We start from the raw sequence: 20864 nt of genomic DNA on the forward strand, positions 1-20864 counted from the left end.
TGGTCATGGTCATTTTTATGCTGCCCTTAATGCAGATATTAAAAAAAAAAAAAAAAAAAGATGTTGGAGACCACTGTGTAGCAGCTCTGAGCAGGACTTATATTAACCAATTGGCTTTCCATGTTTACCTGTGAGTCACGTCCCTAATAAGGCCTGTACTGGTGGGTGAAGCCATGAGGCCTCAAAGGACAAGACAAGGCCACAGTTGAGGACTTTAGGCTCCAACTCCAGTTAATTAAAAGGAGACTGTAGTTGCAAGCATCTCACTATTACAACGAATGCCTTCCTGGAGATAATGTAGTTCTCCTAAATTAACATAAAGTATTACTTGGAGAAGTCCTTAATGGGATTCCCAAGTCCTGCCCAGATTCCTGCATTTCTTCAGTATCCTCCCCCTTTATCTGAAAATCTAATAAATAGGGGCTGCCCAGGGAAGTCAACATCTTAATCCCCAAAGTCTTTTTTTTTAAATTTATTTTAAAAATAAAAGAAGGAAAACATATTAACAGACATCCATTTACAATACAAGCAATACTGAATTACAGACAAAGTGGTAGGAAATTAACAATGGTTGTTATATTATGTATTGATATCTTCAAAGTGGTTTCTCAGGAAAACAAATAGAGACATGCAAGATTGATCAAATAAGTAATCATGAACTGTTCCTTTCAGTAAAGTGATAGAAGTCAGTAGTATATCTATGTTAGCTATCCTGTATATACATGCATACATAATTTCCCCTTCTTTCTTTTCTCTTTTCCTTCACCCAAGTTGCTCTTTACTTTTGAGCATTTTCCTTTTGTTTCACAATGTCTATCATACCTCCTAATTTTTATTCACTCTTTCAGGTTTTTACACTAGTGAGATAATACATTGCTTACACATGGAGGTCTGGCTTATTTCACTTATGAGTGTGGTCTCTAATTGTGACCATTTACCATCAATCTAACAAAAGAAGTAAAAGATCTATTCAATGAAAACTACAGTACTCTGAAAAAAGAGATCGAAAAGGATTTCAATAAATGGAAAAATATTCCTTGCTCATGGATAGGAAGAACTAACATCGTGAAAATGGCCATACTCCCAAAATGGTTGTACAGATTCCAATACAATTCCCATTGAAATACCATTAGCTCACCTCACAGATCTAGAGAAAACATTCCTTAAATTCATCTGGAACCAGAAGAGACCCAGATTAGCAAAAGCAATTCTGGACAACAAGGACAAGCGAGGTGCAATCACAATCCCTGATCTGAAATTATAATCCCCAAAGTCTTAACCCAGAGAATTTTAATATTGTAAGAGAGTTAGACCCTCCTGGAACCCTGAAATCATTTCATTTTTCTCATTTATTTAAGCCCTCGCCATCCACTCGTTCAGGAGGTTGTGGGCCTGATCAGCCCACAATAACTAAGAATTATTAACCTGATAGTAAGATTTTAAACCTCTGTAGTGCAATGCTCAATCTGAAAAAAGAGCTCCAATATAGGCCCTTTTTTTGGAACCAAGAATCAAACTCAAGGCCTTGTGCTTGCCAGGCAGGCACTGCCCCACTGAGCTATATCCTGGTCCTTCAAAATAGGCTTTTATGATGATGTGACCTCTGACATCAGTATGATCATCACCTTGATGCCACAGACAGCAGGATAAAGTGACAAAGAGGGAGGAAGTGATGGGCTCCAGTCCACTAGAGATGGCTGTAAAACCTTTCTATAGGGCCATGGATGTAGCTCAGTGGCACAAACACCTGCCTGGCAAGTGTAAGTTCCTGAGTTTGATTCTCAGTACCAAAAAAACAACAACAAAAAAATTTCATAACTGCACAACAAAGATGATTCTCCAAGTTGCAAGCTGCTAAGGAAAATGCCTGATCTGGGTGACCATTCTATCTCCTCTTTCTGAACTTTTTCTCAAAAAAACTTTTGTTTTCTGAAGGGAAAAGCGCTGGGTCCACACATGACTTCTCGCTTCTCAGATGGGTGGATGCCATCTAGTGACAAAATGTGGTAAAACTTCTTTCCCTGGGGCTGTGGCCAACCATGACACAAACACACAGGTCTGTAAGGCTGTTGAAAGCATGAAATATAAGTCCTCAGCCTTCTCCAGCAGGAAATGCATCAGGCAAAGTGTGATTAGCCTAAAGGTCACTGCCCTTTTCTCCTACCTGGCAGGTAGATAGATCCTCAATTACATCTGGGGGTCTTCAGGAGCTGTCTAATAGGAAATCAAGAATCTGTGTGCTTCAGATGCCATGCGGAATCTTCTCTTGCCCTCATTCCATTCTTTCCAGACCTCAGGCTTATTAATTTCTTGTATAGCTTTTTACTTTTCCTGGAGTTCCTAATTGCCTTTTCTTTTCTCATCCTTCTAGCTTAAAAAAAAGTTCTGAGAACTAAGTAAAAGGCAGTAAGAATGAACCCTCTGAAATAGTCCATATCGCTCCTTAATGTCACCCAGAGGTGGCCTCCAAGAGACAGTATAATGTCTAACTCTCTCATATATCCAAAGAATTCTTTACACCAGTATCACTGCTCCTGTCAGTGGCCCCTGTGGGGAGGGCATGAGTGACACTGCAGAGGGCTCTGCCTGCCAGCTTTTGAGGTCCCAAGATGGTGCTGAACTCTGCACCTAAGCAGAGCCCATATCACCCACACACACACACACACACACACACACACACACACACACACACACACGCACACACATGTGGAGCACTTAGATCCTGAGGAAGCCTGCATCTCTCAGAGAGTCTGGAATAAGCAGCTGTCTTCTGTGGTTCCCTCCTTCTGTAGGTCTGACCCTAAGGAGTCTTCAGGACTCCTTGTTTCTAGAATTCAACACTGAAGACCCTGCTCAATGCCAAAGGCAGGGATGGAGCCAACCCACCTAGACAGGCACACAAACAGCCCCTAGCCTTCAGTCAGAGCAGGAGCATTTCAAATTCGAACCCAGCCCATGCAACTTAGTGAGCCCATGTTTCAAAATAAAAAGATAAAAAGGTATGAGGGGGTAGCTCAGGGCTGGAGTAATTGCCCGGTGTGTGTGAACCACAGTCACACACACACACACACACACACACACACACACACACATGAGGAAAAGATCTCAAAGCCCTCCACAATAGCCAGACAGTGGAACCAACTCAGGTGTCCATACATAGATAAATGGATAAACAGAATGTGATACAAAAAACGTCATGGGCGATAGTTCTGCCTTCAGGAGAGCATATGCAAAGTGCTACTCTGGGATGACAATGGAGGACATTATGCTGCATGAAATAAGCCAGACAAGGAAAGACGAATGCTGTACGATTTCGCTTGTACACAGTCCCAGTAGTACTTAAAATCGGCGAGAAAGAAAGGAAAGTGGAGGCTGCCAGGTGTTGAGGGGTTGTTGTCTCATAGGGACAGAGTATCAGTTTTTTGAGAGAAAAAAGAGCTCTGGAGACGGATGGTGGTAACGACTGCATAGCAGCATGAGCGCACTTAAGTGCTAGACCCGCACTGGACACTTAAAAATAGCTAAAATGGTCAGCTCCATGCTATGTGTATTTTACTACAGATTTAAAAAATAAATCAACATCCCCGGCCACCTCCGACCTGGGATGACTGAACAGCCAACTCTGTGGACAGGAGCAGGCCCCGTCTCTGCGCCTCTTCCCACCTCGGGCTGCCGTGCTCACGTGGCCAGGGCGCGCTGGAGGACATTCAGACTCACAGGGGGATGTGAGGAGGCTAAGTCAGGATGCCAGCTGGCGGGGATGAGGAGCGGGACCTGGACAAGGCGGGGACGGCAGGCCCACAGCTGACCCTGCTGTGTACCTCCTTCAACCATGGACAGGGCCAGGCGCCAGCAAGCACTGACCCTCCTCCCTACCAGCTGGCCCTCGTCTTCTCGCTTGCCGCCGTGAGCAGTAGCCACTGGTGCGAAGGCACCCAACGCACACCCAAGCCTCTGTGCCAGAATGCGCGGGGAGGGCGGAACTGCACTCACCTGAGCTGGGCCAGTACATTTGGGAGCCCGGGGATAACAAGTACATCCAGCGAAGGTTCAATGCCTGGCTCTGGCAGTCCTGCGAGGAGAGCTTCAACGGCACGGGTGAGCTCACCCACAGGTGCGGGGATGACGGGTGCAGTCTGGTGACCCCAAGCAGGGGCTCTGGAGCTCCCGGGCTCGAATCCCAGCTCTACCACAGACTGTGCATCCTCAGCCAGTCCCTTCACTCTCAAGCCTCAGTCTTCTTGTTTCAGTGCTTAGCTCCTGCTGATTCTGTACAGGTTAAAGGACGAGGCTCCTGTGAATTACGTGCAAGACTCCCTGACACCTTGTGTTTATTTAAATATTAGCTTTTCCCAACTGTCATTGTCATCCAGTCCCTAGAGGATCAAAGGCAACTCCCATCCAACTCTAAGCTACATCCCTGGCATTTCTCATTCACTTTGAAAGGGGTCTCTGGGGCTGAGGATATGGCTCAGTGGCACAAGCGCTTGCCTGGTATGTGCAAGGTCCTGAGTTTGATTCCTGGTACCAAAAAAAAAAAAAAAGTCTACTTAAAGGGGTCTCAAAATAAAAGATTCTCTTTTTTAAAGATAGAATTTTACTGTCATCAGAGCACCCACCACATCTACAAGCACGAACTTTAACCAGTTACGTATGTACCCCAGAGAATCCTTGAAATAACTGCGCAAAGTAGCTGCTATTTCATCAGCTCATCAACAAGAAAACAGGCTCAGAGAGATTCTACTTGAGCTCATTCCACTTAGCTCATTCCCTTTCCACTATCTTCTTCAGCCCAATTCCCAGACATCTTTTGAACCTCTGTTGGTTTGAGTGTAACTGGTGGTAGAGCAAAAGGTAAAGGAAGACCAGAGAGAACAGGGAGGGAAGGGTTAGTATTTGGAGCACATCATTAAGAAGAGTGGCTTTTGTTTTGTTTTGTTTTGAGACAGGGTCTCAATGTAGTTCAGGCTGGCCTTAAACTTGCCATCCTCCTGCCTCAGCCTTCCCAGTGCTAGGATTGCAGGCATGTGCCACCACACCCAGCTGGAAAAGTGTTTTTAAGCTCACAAAGAACTAAAGAAGGAAGAACTGGGCCTCTCAATGTTTGGTAAGCTGCTTGTAAGCCCTGCTCAGGGACATGATATGACCCTCTTGCTTAAAAAGCGAAACCCTCAAAAGTGAAAAGGGAAAGAAGCACCCCCCTATTCCCACTTCTTTCCTGACTTAGAGCTTATTACATTTCCTGTATAGCTTTTTATTTTTCCTAAAGTTTCTAATTGCTTCTTCTTTCCCCATCCTCATAGCATTTGCTTTTTTAAGTCCTAAGAAAAAAAGCAGCAAGAATAAATACTCTATAATGCCCCTTACTAATTGACAACACCACCCCAGGTGTGGCCACCAAGGGCCTTGCCTGGCTTACCCTACCATCCCAACAGTTCAGTGCACATGGTCTTTCTGCTAAGTGTGGTGCTTTGGCTTTTCCTGAGGTTTGTTACTGCTGGTATGATTGGGCTGAGACCCACACAGAACCAGATCAGACCTTTGGACAAGAAAGGAGTCTTTATTGGGGGGAGGGAGAGCTACATGGTAGGCTGCCTAGCAGACTAGGACAGCCCTGAGCTGAGCAAAGCATGGGGTTTTTAAGCTGACTGTCAGGGAGAGTGTCTGTGGGCCAGAACATTTTCCGGAAGGGTGTGTCCTTGGGCCAGAACAGCCCAAGCAGGGTGGGTTGTTCGTAAGAGTTGAACGTCTGGTTCTGCTAAGGTGGATGAAGGCTGGGTTGGCTTTTGTTGAAGGGAACTGGGGGGGAACAGGTGAAGAGGGAGGGGTTTTTATTAGCTCCTTAATAAAACAGCTTAAATCCCCCCTGGGGGGGAGTTGCCTTGTGACTTAGCAATTGCCTTTTCTTTTACCATCCTCATAACATTGGTATTTTTATTCTGCACTATTCTATTCTACATGGAGGTATCAGTATTTCTAATATGGTCTGCTGGCGGTGATGACACACACAAACACGAGGGAGCCACTTCCCAGGGCAAAGCAAAGCTCCCTGAAAGGGGGGATCTGGCACAGCATGCAGCAAATGCACTCACAACTCTCCATGTGAGGCACGGTGCTAGGTGTGTAGAGGAATACAAAGGTGATTAAGTCACTCTGCTGACAGATGATGATTCAGCAGGAGAGAGGGAAGATACAAATAAAATAAGGGAGAGCATATGAATGGTTGCTGGGAAGGCTCAGCTATGATATGGAAATGGGAAGGAGGCAGAGGTTACTTCCTCCTCTGGGCATGGGGAAGTCTTCCTAGAGGAGGTGACCACTGCGTCAGGGCCTTAACACTGCGACTGTAATAGATGGAGACCAGAGGTGAGACTGTCAGGGGTGGGCAGAACTGAGAGAGTCCAGATCCGAGGTGGCAACGTAGGTATCTGCATAGGTATCTGCACCAGAGGTCTATGCACCAGAACACGCGATGGGGAAAGGAGGAAGTCTGGCCACAGAAGAACATGATTCGTAGAAGCACGGGTAAGTGTTTCTGTGTCACCTGAGGCGTTTTCTCTTCCCATGAAACATAAGGTCACTGTCGCCCCTGTGGGAGGACCTGAACAGGAAACATTACCTAGAAAGATAAAGTCTAATTGGCAAAAACTGATGTTGAGATTACTATTTGTAATGCCAAGAGAGGAGAGACCTCAAGCTGAACTTGAGGACAGTTGGAAAATTTGACAGAGTTACTGCACTGGCTGGACTTGAGCGAAGGAGGAAACTGGAAATTTGGAGAGGACCAGAAGCATCTGTCAACTGGCCACCTGCATGTCCCATAATGTGTGTCTCCTGTTGCCACAGAAACACTGGGAGAAAGGAGGGTGTAAACTGCCCCCAAGACTTGTGATAACAAATTGTTACACAGTTGTATGCGTGTGTGTGTGGCGGGGAGAGAGACAGAGAGAGAAAAGAAGGAGACAGAGGAGGAGGGGGGTATTCCAGTCAAAAACAAGGGCTAAAAAGACAGTTAAGAGACTGTGTGAAGTTCTCTCAGGCTCAGCCCTCTAGAGCAGTGATGGCGAACCTTTTAGAGGTGAGTGCCCAAGTGCAACCCCAAACCCACTTATTTATCGCAAAGTGCCAGCACTGCAATTAAACCTGAATGCTGAGGTTTTAATTTAGGAAAAAACAACCCATAAATTAATATCTTTTGTCTTAAAAACAAATAACATGCATGCCATAGGATTACCATCACTGCTCTAGAGGAAGTTCCCTTGGTGCCCTGCCAACACAGTCTCTCTCTCTCTCTCTCTTCTTTTCTGTCTGTCTTACACACACACACACACACACACACACACACTCTTGCCTGAATCACAACATTGCCTGGCTTTTCCTATATGATCAGGAATCCACACTGAATTCCCAGGAGGGCTGGTGTTCTTATTGCTTTGTGCACAACACAAGTAGAAATAAAGTCTGTTTTCTTTGACCCCTTTTTGATTTATGCCTGACTATATTCTTCATGTCAGGACAGAAGGAGCTCTTAACAAGTCTCTGCATGTTTCTAAATTTTTTTCTATAGAGATATCTTCTGAAATGCTCTTTGTCAAAAATAAAAAGAATAGTTTCAAGAGACAAATTTGGACAATATTGCATTGTTACATTTTCTTCTTGGAAATTCACAATGCCCATTAGCATATCAAAAGTTCTGAGTAGTCCCACGATAAAGAAACTTGTTTCATATGATATATCCCAGTATGTCCTCAAAATTACTGACCATGTAAGACATTTATATATTTATATAATAAGGACTTATGTAATAAATTATATATTAAACGTTAATTAATTTCTGTGAGATTGGTGTTCAGTGGAGTAGACTTTGGAAAAAGCTAGCCTAGAGCAGCACTTACTTTACAGGTGGGAAAACTGAGTTCCAAAGTGCAAGGGCTCATTGAAGACCCCACAGCGAGGTACCAGTGGAGCTAGATGCAGAACTCAGGTAGCTGAACTCTGCCCCGTTATCCTACAGTGCACCAAATTTATTGGAGGGCAGAAATTCCAGTAAATGTCAATGAATAATTTTGTACCCATCAATCTAAAAACCGTCTGCTTACATTTTACATAGTTTTTCATACAAGGTCATCAAAGTTTCTAAATATTGTCTTCACTTTATTAAGAAGGAAGAAAGACATCCTGCCCAGAACATCTCCCCTCAAAAGAGAAACATTATCACTTCCTTGTGTTGCAGAATGTGCCTAACACAAAAAGTTTAAATTTTTACCTTATAGACAATACGTTAATACCAACCATACTAGAGAACAAATGGAGAGCTATATTTCAGAAATTACAGGACTGGCAGTATAGCTCAGTGATAGAGCAATTGCCTAGTATGCATGAGGCCCTGAGCTTGAACTTCAGCACCGCAAAAAAGGGAAAATATTACAAACTCAAATGCCTTTAAGAAGTACAAGTCACAGTAGGTGAACCAGCAGGGATAGACAGTGACCTTGAAACTTCACACCTGGCTAAGGGCGTGACCTCTTGTTCGGTTCAGCTTTGCAGTCATTTGCACTTGTGAGCCCACTGTAGTCAGATCTTCTGATTTTTCAAAGGAAATAAGATGTTTCGATTTTGGGGTAAAATTTCCCAATTTTAAAATCTCTTTAGAACATTGTGTGAGCCCAAGAATGTATTTTTGCACCAGACTCTGCAAAACTGGGAGCCTCCCTGGAGAATACGCCCCCTAAACATCTCCTGTTTAGTCTAATTTATCACAAAGGTTTGGGGCACAAGGAAGAAAAGGGTTAGGCTGGAGATAAATTGAAGGAGCCCAAACAGTGCCACGGAGAGGGTTGGGGGGCCGCAAAGTGAACTCAGTTTTGTTGGCAGTAAAGACTCCAGTTTGTGAAAGGCAATCCTGGCCATAAACAAGTCCAGGAGGGAGATTTCTGGGCACCCCAGCACCCTCTGCTCCGCTACCCAAGAGACTCATTGGTATGTTCCTTCAGAATTACCTTCTTCTCCCCAACTGTGGAGTCTCCCAGGAACCCCTTACCTGAAATGCTATTTCTGGCACCTCCAACAGTTCCCTTTCTTCCTGAAGCCTAAAATTCCTTAAAAAGAGAATCCCCTGCCTCTCCTCCCACATTCTGAAATAAAGATTTGAAATGAAAAGTCCTGGTTAGGGTAATGCTTAGTTGTTCCTTTTCTTAGCCAAGTCCATTTATCTATAAAATGTGATTTTAGATTCTGTACTGTTCTGCTAAGCTCAAAAACTTCAAAGAGAGAAGGTCATGAGCAGCCCAGGGGAGTGCGTGTGTTAGCAGGGCGTGGCTGAGCAGACAGGGCTGACAGAGCAAAGTGCCAAGGCCTTGGACACCACATCTCAGGGCTGGCCTCTTGTGCCACTTGACTGCCAAAGCACTGCCAAGCTATGTAACACCCGCCTCTCTGGCTTTGTAGGATTTATAAAGATTTTTCCTTTTAATCCTGCTAGCTTTACTCATTTCTGAGGATTCATGTTAATCAAGGGTCACTTTGGTCTGACTCTTTGGGCCCAAGCTAATCTGACCCTTCTAAGCTATTGGGAATTTTCTTAATCTGCCTGGCTGGCTACCACTCTCTCCCTGTTCCCTGCCCCTGGCTCTGATCCTGGCTTCATTATTCTGTTGGAAAAGGTACCTCTTTTCTGGAGACAAGAGACCCTTACTCCTGGCTGTAATTTGGATATGGCCTGAGTGTGTCCCCCAATGCTTTGTGTGCTGGAAGCTCGATCTCCAGTGTGGTGGTATGAGGAAAGTTGAACCTTTTAGAGGTGGAGCCTAGTGAAGAATGATTAGGTCATTGCGGTACTGCCCTCAGAATGGATTAATGTAGTCTTATAGGACCTTAGTTAATCCACAAGAAAGCAAGTTCTTATAAAAAGAGCAAATCTGGCTCTTGAATCCTTCATGCTTCCCATCTGGCCATGTGGCTACCCTTTCCCTCTTGTATGCACTCCCACCAAAATACTATCCACCATGTTGTTCAAATAGCTAGAATACCCTCACCAAGTCTGAGCAGAAACCAACACCACACTCTTGAATTGTGAGCTAAACAAGCCTTTTTTTCTTTAGAAAATACACACCCTTGTGTATTTCATTATAGCAACAGAAAATAGACCAATACACCCCTTCACACAGTAGGTAGAGGGATTGTGGGTGGTGATATAGAGAAATGTACTGAGCCTCAGGTAGGAAAACTCCATTTTCAATTCCTGGTTTTCAAGTTTGTAAAACAGAAATACTCGTACTTGCCTTTATCAATGACTAAACACACAAAAATAGGTCCTGCTCATACCTCGTATGTGATACATACACACACACAAACACACACACACACACACACACACACACACACACACAGACCTCAACTCCTTTTCTTTCACAGTCAAGAAATTATGATGGAATGTAAGACACCAGGCCACTTATAAACTAAGGATCTTAGTAAACAGAAATATTTCTGTGACTGCTCTAGTTCACAAAAAATGACAAATTTTGACACTTTCTCTTTAACTGTCTTTAAGCAGAAACAACTTATTTGAGATTCATATCATAGTGAATATGTCTCATGAGCTAAGAACCCTTGGCCTAAGGCTCTCAGTATCAGTCTGGGTGGGCTAGGATATGCTTCAATAACAACCTCCCCCAAATCCCAGTCATTTAAGTCAACACATTTATTTCCAACTCATTTTATATTTACTTCTCATTTTATCAAGCAGTGTCCTCACTGTAGCTGTTCAGGAACCCAGGCTGATAGAAACATCATTTTCACTTGTGCTTCTGTAGTTATAGAGGCAAGGGAACAAGAACCAGGCAAACAATGCACTGGCTCTTAAAGCTTCTGACCAGCATTAACCCACTTAGTTTTTCTTCCCAATTCATTGGCTAATGGTCATATGGCCACGCCTGACTGTCTTAGTCAGCTTTTTGTCACTGTAACAAAATACTTGACATAAATGACTTGAAAGAGAAAAGATTAATTTTGGCTGGCAGCTTCAGAGAGTTGAGGTCATGGTTGGTTGGCTCCATTGCTTTTAAGCATGTGGCAAGGCAAAAGCATCGTGGTGGAAGGGCATAGCAGAAAATGCTGCTCACCCCAAGGCAGTCAGAAAGCAGAAAAGGGTAGAAAGAGCCAGGAAGAGAGAAAGTAGCTAAGGACAAGAGTGTGCCCTTGTGGGCTGCACCCACAATGACCTAATCCCTCTAACCAAGCCCCACTTTTCACAGTGCATTCAGCTATAAACTCATCATGGGCTACCCCACTGATGGGGTTAGCTCCCTCGTGATCAAATCACCTTCCAAAACCTCACCTCTGAGCACATGGGACTTTGAGGGGACATTTTCATCCAAACCATAACAAGGAGCTTAAGACAGATGTATTGTGCTCCACAGAGGAGAAACCACATGTCTGTGAGCACAGATGGCATCTTCCGCAATCCCCTTCCCTTATTCAAAATGAACTTTGATGCAGTTAAGGAGCTGGAAACACCATTTTCTCCCTTAGTGTCAAATTTAACTCTACTTACAGCTGCATTATCTATACCTTTTAGATGAACAATGTAGGAGTTTCCAGTGAGGAACAAGGTAAATCCCTTACTCTCATTTTTTTATTATTTTATTTTATTATCTGTTGGGGGAAAGAAGAGACAGTGATTTGTATCTTCCCATGAAGTCAAGTCCAAAAGCCAGAACCACAGGTTCTCTTCATGCCCCCGGTACCCCTGATGTTCGGGCAAATGTTAAAACTCACTTTGCATGGGGGAGGGGAACCCTAATTGGTAGCATCTCCCACTTGCTATGCTGTCCATAGTTCCACTGTGGCCAAATTTAAACTATCCATACGAGGTGGAGGCAGAGACAGGAACAGACCGTGTCTTGGTCACTTTCACATAACTGAGACAATACCTGATACCCATAACTTAAAGGAGGAGAGGTTTATTTTGTTCTATGATTTTAGTCCTTAGTTGGTCAGCTCCAAGGCAGAAGGTCATGGTGGGAGGACCTGGGCTAGGAAAGATGCCTGCATCATAGGATCTGGGAAGCAGAGGGTGAAAGGAGGAGCCAAGGAGGGAGATGTACCCTGCTGGGTCACATCCTAATGACCTGCCCCTTCCCAGCCAGGCCCCGCCTCCTAACATCACGTTTAGCTATAGTGCCTCCGTGAGTCAATCACCTCTCAAACGCTCTGCTTAAGAGTGCAAGAGACTGTCAGGGGAGACATGTAGATATAAATCATCACAGACCAGATCTAGGACACCACTGCTTATAGCACTTTATCTGCTTTGACTTTCTCGTTACAGTTGTAATTATCTTTTTAGTGCCTATTTTCCTAGCTGCAATGGAGGTTTTGCAAAAAGCATAAAATAGATCATATTTATTTCATTCATTGCTATATCCCCTCTCCTAACTTGACTCATCATATGGATTTTATAAATATAAGTTTCCCTTCCCATCCCCTTTACCCACCCCACTCAATGTAGTTCCTGAAAACCGTAGGCAGAGAATGAACAAGCAGCCTGCATGGAGATAACTAGGGTCCCGGTGCTTCTAAACGGGGCTCTTCAACTCTTAGGCTCTTCTGCCCTCATCTTTAAGTTTGCATATCTTCTTAAAAGGTCAGAGACAATGTTTTCTGACAGAATCAAAACAACATATATCCTTTTGAGCTGGACAGTGGAGATCCCTAGGGTCTCTCATTGTCCTCACTTTAGAATTTTGCTTAATTTTTTCATTCTAACTATGGGCAACCTGTACAAACATCTCCTTCAGGCCTTGGGAGCCCCTTTTATTTACCAACCTTCCAAGATGTAACAGAGGCATCTATGATGTGCTATACAAGGCATTTGCTTTTCACAATTTGCTATACAAGTCACTATGGTTTGATATGGTCTGAGCATGTCTGTCAAGAGTTCATGTGTTGGAAGTTTTGTCTCCTGTGCAGTGACACTAAGGTAATAAAAACCTTTAAAAGGTTCTGAATACCAGGCTGTGTAAGGCCGTTGGGGTCCTGCACTTAGAAGAGATTAGTGTAGTTCTCATGTGACTCAGAGTCAGTTCTTGTGAGAGTTCTTATAAAGGAGCAAGCCCAGCCCCTCCCCATCTCCCCCCAGTTTCTTGTCCCTTCTTCTCATGTATGAGGGATCATGATGTCACCCACCATGATGCAGTGCATCCAAGGGTGACTTCACCAGAACCAGGGGTATGCTGTTTGGACTTTCAGCATCCAAAATTGTGAGTTAAATCAACAATTTTTCTTTACAAACTGCCCAGTTGTGGTACTTTGTTACAGTAACCACAAATGAACAAACACAGAAATAATCTGAATCAAAGGATTAAGTCTTCAAGTACTTCTGAATTCAAAAGGCCCAACCTTTCTTTCCTTTGGCAGGTGTGCTGTGGCTCTCCATTGGGGCTGAAGTCCTGGATATTTTTCCGATGCTGACAAGTGCCATCCTCCTGGGCTCTCGAGTGAGTTGTCACAGCTCTGGTTTCAACTGGCTCAAGGTGGATGCCTCGGTAGCCATCCTTATGGTGCAGGTACTTCCCAGCAGTATCATTACAGCATGTGGATTCCCCACTGCCTGCCCCCCAGGGAGCACAGTGCCTCAGGCTGCTGCACCCACTGATGAAGACTAGGCTGGCTTCCCTCTGTCAACGGCCAGTTTGTCCAGACAGCATCCCCCAGAAAGTCACAGAATTAATGCCATGGGATGGAAGCAATGTTACCTTAGGTGACTGATGAAAAGAGAGTGGATAGGTATAGAGGGAGAGTAAAATGCACCAGTATGTCTTTATCCTAACCAGGGTGCAGGTGTGCTGCCTATGGGAACCGAAGTCTCCTCATTTAGTGCAATGGTTTCAGCATGAATCTTGGAGGAAGACAGCCATGCTCCAATCTCTGCTAGTTAATGGCTGTGTGGTCCTGGAATAGTTACTCAACTTCTCCAAATTACCTATCCGAATGCAGTACCCCGCCCCCTACACACACACACACACACACACACACACACACACACACACACAATCCTCCCAAATTGTAATTAGTCCTCTTTCTAGCTGCCTGCTTAGTTTTAACTGCAGGAACAAGGTGCCAGGTGAAATGGTTAAAGATGTGTAGGTACAGATACATTATAAGGACTTCATGGAAGCTGGAGAACTAATATCCACTCACGTAAGGTAGAGAAACTCTTCCACTGTGCTGCTCGTGCTTAACTGTGGCTCACAAAGCTGTCCTTGTGCAGGGCTCCTAGGCATAGTGGCTCACATAATGTACACAACTATTTTTCAAATCACTGTGAACCTTGGGACAGAAGATTGGAAGCCTCAGACATGGGACTACGGCTGGTCATACTGGTAAGTTGCTTTGTCACGGTGCTCAAACCCTGGTGGACCAGCAGAGATGCACACAGGGCTTTGTAGGACAATTGACATTGGTCATTATGCTGACACCTGCTAATCTTGTGACGCTGGGTAAGTTCTGTTACTTTCTGCAGCTTGGTTGCCTCATCTGTAAATACCTTCCCCAAATGTTTTTATAGGGATTTAAAGAGGTTGTATTTATAAAATGTTGAGCACATATTAAAGTCCTCAAGACATGGAGACATCATTGTCCCATTGCATTAGCCTACTTAAGTTGTTGCCACATTTTGTGGGAGCACATCCTCCAGCAGACCTCTAAGAAAGGATTCAATGAGAGAACAATTAGTTTATTCCCAGCACTGTAGAAGACTGAGGCAGGAGGTTTGCAAGTTCAAGCCTAGTCTGAGCAACTTAGCAATTTAGTAAGATCCTGTCTCAAACTAAAACATCATAAAAGAGCTAGGGTTGAATCTCAGTGCAAAAACCCCAATTCCCGCCCCCCCCCCCACTCACACACACATTAAAGATACTGCTCTGTTTTCCTCCAGCATTTATTGTTACTGTCAAAAGTCCAATATCATTCTGATTCATGTGTCCAATATCATTCTGATTCATGTGTCTCTGTAGGTTGTTTGTTCTTTCCTTCTGAAATGTAAGGACGATGTTCCCCGGTGGGGATTATCTTCCCTTTATATTCATTCTTCTTTCCTATGCTTGGTGGGCCCTTCTGAATACTCATGTCCTAGAATTCTGGATATTTTTCTTCTGGTTTTTTTTTTATTATTTCCTCTCCTCAGTGTTCTGTTCTCCTTGTAAAGAATTCTTGTTAGTTAGACATTGGGTCTCTTTGGTCAATTATTGAAATATCTTATTGCTTTCCTTATATTTTGTATCTCTTTCCCCTTTGTTAAACTTTCTAAAAAAATTTCCTCTGCTTGTCTTCTAACCTTTCAGTTGAATTATTTAGGCTCTTAGTTTAAATCCTAAAAGCTTCTCCTTGTGTTTTGGTTGTTTTTTGTTTACAGTGTTCCTGATCTTGTTTTGTGCATAAAGCATCTTTATATGTTTCTGAGGATATTAACTAAAGATATTTTTGTTGTTGTTGTTTTCATTTCTCCTGTTATCTTTTGCCTTTAAAATTCTTCTTCCTTTCTTTCTTTCTTTCTTTCTTTCTTTTTTTTTTTTTGTGTGTGTGTGTGTGGTTTTTTGAGATAGGATCTTGCTATGTAGCCCAGGCTGAACTCAAACTCGTGGCAATCTTCCTGCCTCAACTTCCCAAGTACTGGGATTACAGTCATGCACCACTATGTCCAGCAAATTTTTTTTCTTTTCTGTATGTGGTTGGGCCAGTCCTCCAGATGTTGGTGCCTTTGATTGTCAAGTCATATTTAAAGATAACTGGAAATTCTTGAGTGAAGTTGGGATTTACCTACTGATAGGCTCTTTTTGAATGTGATTAGGTATAGAGCCAGCTGTTTTATTTGGGAATTCCGCCCCCTAAAACACACACAAGTCAGTTTGTGAGAGTTCTCTCTCTACAACGATTCAGTGTCTCCCAGATTTGCAGGAAGTTGGAGGAGCTTGTATGCCAGGCTGGTGATTTCTCAGGTTAACCATAAGGTAGGGGCAGGGAAGCTTCCCGTTCCAAATGAAATTTTGACGAACTTTCTGCTTTCAGACCAAACTTTTCCCCTTCCTTCCACTGGGTTTTTGTCTCTGAATTTGGAGGGTTTGCTCCTGCACACCGTCTCCAGCAAATAAACCTTTGCAATCTTAGGGGGAAGAGAGGGAAGGGCATAGTGTTTGTCACTGGAGGACACTGAGGGGCCAACCATCTATATGCACATTTAGCCAATACCCTGTTTTGTTTTGTTTTGTTTTGTTTTGTTTGTTTTGTGCTTTAAGGTGCTGCGCTTCTCAAGGATTCAGTAGGGCTATTCCGGAAGACTTCCTCTTATCTTGTGGAGGCCTGTTCTGTAGGCGTCTTAAGTGTACCATCTCCTCCCATGAATTAGTCATCCCACTCCCAGCTGCCTTGTAGCCTCTCGCATCTCCTCTCCAACTTTCTTGGCCCCTGTGTGTTCACACTAGTGGGCCAAGGTTCTCCTTGCTGCGGGACGCAGAGGGCAGGATTGGCCCTTGACATCAATCTTCCCTTTAATCTAGAAGTCCTTCTCCCTCACGTTGTTGGGTGCTACGAAGCATTTTAGCACATCTTGGGGGTTGCAGCAGCAAATCTGCTTGGTGGGATCATAAGACACCTAGTGAAATTCTCTTTCTCTTTTCCTAAATTTTATCTAATAGCACACAATTCAGAATCTCCTCCGATTAGTTGGAACTTCTCCTCCAAATGATATTTTCCCACTTTCAGGGTTTACCTTCAACTATTTTCCTACTCCTATCCCCGTTCAAATCAGAATAATGAAAGCTGAACAAACCGAGGCCCCACCCACATCCCCAAGGGCTGTCCCTGGTTATCCAAGCCCATAGTACCAGGACACAGCAGAGCCCAGAGAGGGAACCAGCTGTCTCCGATCACAAACTCTGGAACCAAATCCAGAAGTCCCACATTCTAAATGGTGATTATGGACAAGTTGGCTAATTTTTCTTTCTTTTATCATCTATAAAATGAGGGTCATGATAGTGCCCCTGACAACAAATGACTTTTGATGTTACTTTAGATAATCCAGGGTTTACCACAGCATCTATATACAATAATATTACTTTTTTTTGAGACAGGGTCATACTATATAGCTCAGGCTGGGCTTAAACTCACTATATAACCCAGGCCAGCCTCAAACTCCCAGCAATCCTCCTGCCTCAGCTTCCTGAGTGCTGGATTACAAGGGTGCACCACCACGCCTGGCTTAATTAATGTTATTATCCACCCAGAAGTGTCTCTGTTTAGTTCTACACATGGGTTGTCTTCTCTAAATTGGCTTCTTGTCCACCACACAGCCCTTCCCTCTATGTCATGATAATCAAACATTTCAACACTCTTTGGTATCAAGCTGATGCTAATTACCATATCAGCTCCGTGCCAGGGTCCATGTAGCTGGGAAGGAATGGACCATCATCTCAGAAAGCAATGGGCTTCCAGCTAGATGGGGATATAGGAACAGCGCTGTTTAACACCAGTGTGCTGGCATAGAGCTAGTGATAAGCAACATTCACATGTAGCCAACACCATCCTAAATGCTCCCCGCACACCGGCTCATTGAACTCCTCAACTGAACCCTGTGAGAGTTGATGTTACTCCAATTTTGCAGATGAGGAATCTGGTACAAACAGGTAAAAGAACAGCTCAGGGTCGTGGAGACAATAAGGGGAGGGGCCTTGGTGCAAACCCAACACAATGACAGCAGATTCCATCCTCCCATCCACTGATCTGTAAAATATATTGATTGGGCCCTGAGATTTGTGATTGAACTTCATCTAAAACCTGAAGATTAAAACTGAGTAGAACTGGGAAATGGTCGACCACCCCCTCCCACCCCACCACCCCTCTCTCTCCCCATGCCCGCTGACCCCCACAGGAAACCCCAGCAGCAGAGCCCGGGCCCCTCCCTCACTGCCCCTTTTGTTGGCAGCCTCGCCTGGGCTTCTTTCTCCCTCTGCACGGCTGTGTCCGTCACGGTCATGAGCCGCCTGGAATGCAGACAGAAGCAGAAGGCACAAAAGAGCCCCGGCAGCCTCCACATAATCTCGGAGAACCTGAGGCTTCGCAGAGGGTTTGGGTCCTGGGAGTCGCTCCCAGTCCTACTGGACATGCTGTTGTGAAGGTTTCTGGACACCAGCAGCCAAGTGTCCCAGGCAAGGTGTCCCTGTGCTAACCAGCAGACTGTGGCTGCCATGCCTGCCCGTGCCGCTAAGCTCCACACTTGTATCCACAAGGAACACTTCTGGGGTGGGCTTTGAAGATTGTGTTCCGAGTAAACTTTCCTCTCCGCACCCCAGCCTTCACTACACACCTTTGGCATTAGCCTCTCATTCCTGTAAACCTGTATCTTTAACTGAGATCACTCTTACAGATATCAAAACTGACGCTCTAGTATAAATGAGCTTCTTAAGCTTTCTGACAGTTAAGAAAGGTACTAATGGAAGAGGGAATGTGCCAACTATTAGGGAGAAGAAGAGATGAAGAGAGGCAACAGGAAGTCTTTATAATGGACACTAGTTGTCTTGCCCACCAAGATTTACTGACAGAAAAGCCCAGAAATTTCCTCCTAGTCAACACAAAAAATAAGGCATGTGTGATAATCTTCTGCTTTCTTTTTCATTTGCATCAAGAAAACAGAGGTTGTCAAATGTTTTGTTATTTAAAAATACTTTTCTCTGGCATTTCATAGTTTCTACCTACAATGGAATCAGTTTGGAAGGGTAGTCAAAGGATAGAAAAGCTAAAAACATAGTCAGATGGAATGACAGCTTATCACCATTAAATGGAACAAATGCTTGAGTCTTCCTGCTTAATTGCTAGGCACTTTTGCCTCTAAAAATAAACATTGCCAAGCATGCAAGTCTTATCCAAGCAGTGGATTTCCTAGTATGTTCAGTTAGAATATTGTATCATTTCTTGTATTTTAAGCTCATGTGTGATTGGGACCACAGGTTGTCAGACACATTAATTTGAAGGCTTTTTTGCAAGGGGAAGTGGTGGAGAAATTGGCTGTCAAATTCTAACAACCTTAAATATGTCCCAGCTCAGATTAAGTTTTTAAAGCAGTATTTATACGTTTAGTAAACATGTCACTTCTAAAAAAAAGGTGATTGTTTCCAATAAAACACTCAGTCTGTTTGTGCTGAACCATAAAAAAGCAAACAGGAAAAAATCCAGTTCACTCTTTCATGTTTGGATTTCAAGTTGAGCACCTGTCTATCAATGGTGGTCCCATGGAACTGTGTGCTCTGCGGTACCGAGTATATTTAAAGAGATATAAAGTGGATTTTTGCTGCAATAGCTTCAGCGTTCCCTTGGCCATGTGCTCATCCAGAAGGGTTTGTACCCAACAGCCTCTTCCCTTTGCCACGTGCAGGTTGTATGCGCTCTTCACCCTCCGTGGGTAGATTCTCCCTGACTGTCACAGTCTCAGGTCAAATCTGACTCCAGAGTTGGGCGTGGTGGTGTACACCTGTAATCCCAGCACTTGGGAGGCTGAGGCAGGAGGACTGCTGTGAGTTCAAACCCAGCCTGAACTGCATAGCAAGACTTTATCTCAAAAAAAAAAAAAAAAAGAATCCAACTTTAAAGGAAAGGAAATCCACTGGAAATGTTCCCAAAGAAAAACTTAATTCTCTCTTGGGGGGAAAAAACATACCTGGGGAGACTGCAGCTGAAGATGCCACAAATGAAATGAATTTTCTGGATTTGAATAAGGGAAGCTGGAGAGCTGGGGTCTCTGGGACAAGAAAGGAGCCAGTGGTCCAGTTAGACACCAGGGCAGAGTGCAAAGGCCATGGGGTACTGAGGCTCAAGTCAAAATTCACCCCTCACTGTATCCTCTGAGCTCCCAAAGCACTGTTCTTCCTTTTAACTTTTTATGCTTTTACATGTTTAAAGTGCCAGTTGTACTGTAGTATAACACCCAAAGAGAAAAGCACAGAAATCATATGTACAGCACAAAGAATCTTCAGAATGTGGACACTCCCATGTGACCAATGCTGTGGATCAAGAAACAGAACTAAAGTGTCTTATTTTCATCCATCTTTGCTATGATAGCTGGATTTTCATTCTTTGCTGTATTGAAATAATCTCTTTGTATATCTGTTCTCTTTTACAGACTGTATATTTCTCTGTTAGAACTTTATACTCTGGGGCCAGAAAAACTGCCTGTAAAGCCTGGTTCCTCATTTTCACCTTGGACAAGTCACTTTATCTCTCTAGGCCTCAGTTTTCTCATCTGTAAATGAGAACAATAATCCTCTTTTAAAGAGCATAAAGAGTAAGTGCATTAGTGAAGGTAAACATCTTAAAACAATGTCTGGTATCTAGGAAGCAGAATGGAAGGACGAACTGCTGCCACACATCAAGTTAGATCTCTGAGTTCAGTCAGACCGGGAAACACTGAGGGGCTGAGCCAGGCTGATGAATTGGGGAAACAATTGTGAAAAGCTCAGTGCCTGTGTCCCAGGATCAAATAAGGCCAGACTACCAACCATTTCAACTTGGAAACTGTTGAGGCCATGGTTAACCAATGAGGGCTTTTTATCAGGAGTCTATACTATTCCAGGCACCGTGCCATTTCTCCTCAGTGAAATAAATTAGAGTTTATTTCCTAGTACAGTATTAGCAAAATGCTTGTTGGTTCAGTTGTTGAAGAACAGATCCGTGTCTACCACTACTAATCACACCAGGATCCAAGCAGCACCCTGGTGTTGCTTGTTGTGAACAAGTCCGCTCTATTCCAGAATTGATGAATGTGGTCCTGACCTCACCTAAGTCAGCATTACCCTTGTTTTCGAGTTGACAACAGCTTCTAA

The 20864-nt window shown here is 43.9% G+C and overlaps 2 protein-coding genes across 2 annotated transcripts in view; one reads left to right on the forward strand and one right to left on the reverse strand.

The window, feature by feature from the left end:
• The window catches only part of Glp2r (glucagon-like peptide 2 receptor), a 69263-nt gene extending 65556 nt beyond the window's left edge, over nucleotides 1-3707 (reverse strand). Inside the window, exon 1 of the mRNA XM_013522035.1 lies at nucleotides 3600-3707. Within this exon, the coding sequence (XP_013377489.1) occupies nucleotides 3600-3707 (108 nt within the window). The remainder of the gene's footprint in view (nucleotides 1-3599) is intronic.
• A 125-nt stretch (nucleotides 3708-3832) lies between these two features.
• Nucleotides 3833-18164, forward strand: Gsg1l2 (GSG1-like 2). The gene is given in 7 exon segments (XM_013522037.1): nucleotides 3833-3875; nucleotides 3878-3981; nucleotides 4014-4098; nucleotides 11576-11590; nucleotides 13414-13558; nucleotides 14253-14378; nucleotides 17975-18164. Coding segments are annotated over 7 exon segments (708 nt in total).
• The last annotated feature ends 2700 nt before the right edge of the window (nucleotides 18165-20864 follow it).

This window comes from Chinchilla lanigera, unplaced genomic scaffold, assembly GCF_000276665.1.
Source record: "Chinchilla lanigera isolate Chin_1 unplaced genomic scaffold, ChiLan1.0 scaffold00066, whole genome shotgun sequence".
NCBI lineage: Eukaryota > Metazoa > Chordata > Mammalia > Rodentia > Chinchillidae > Chinchilla > Chinchilla lanigera.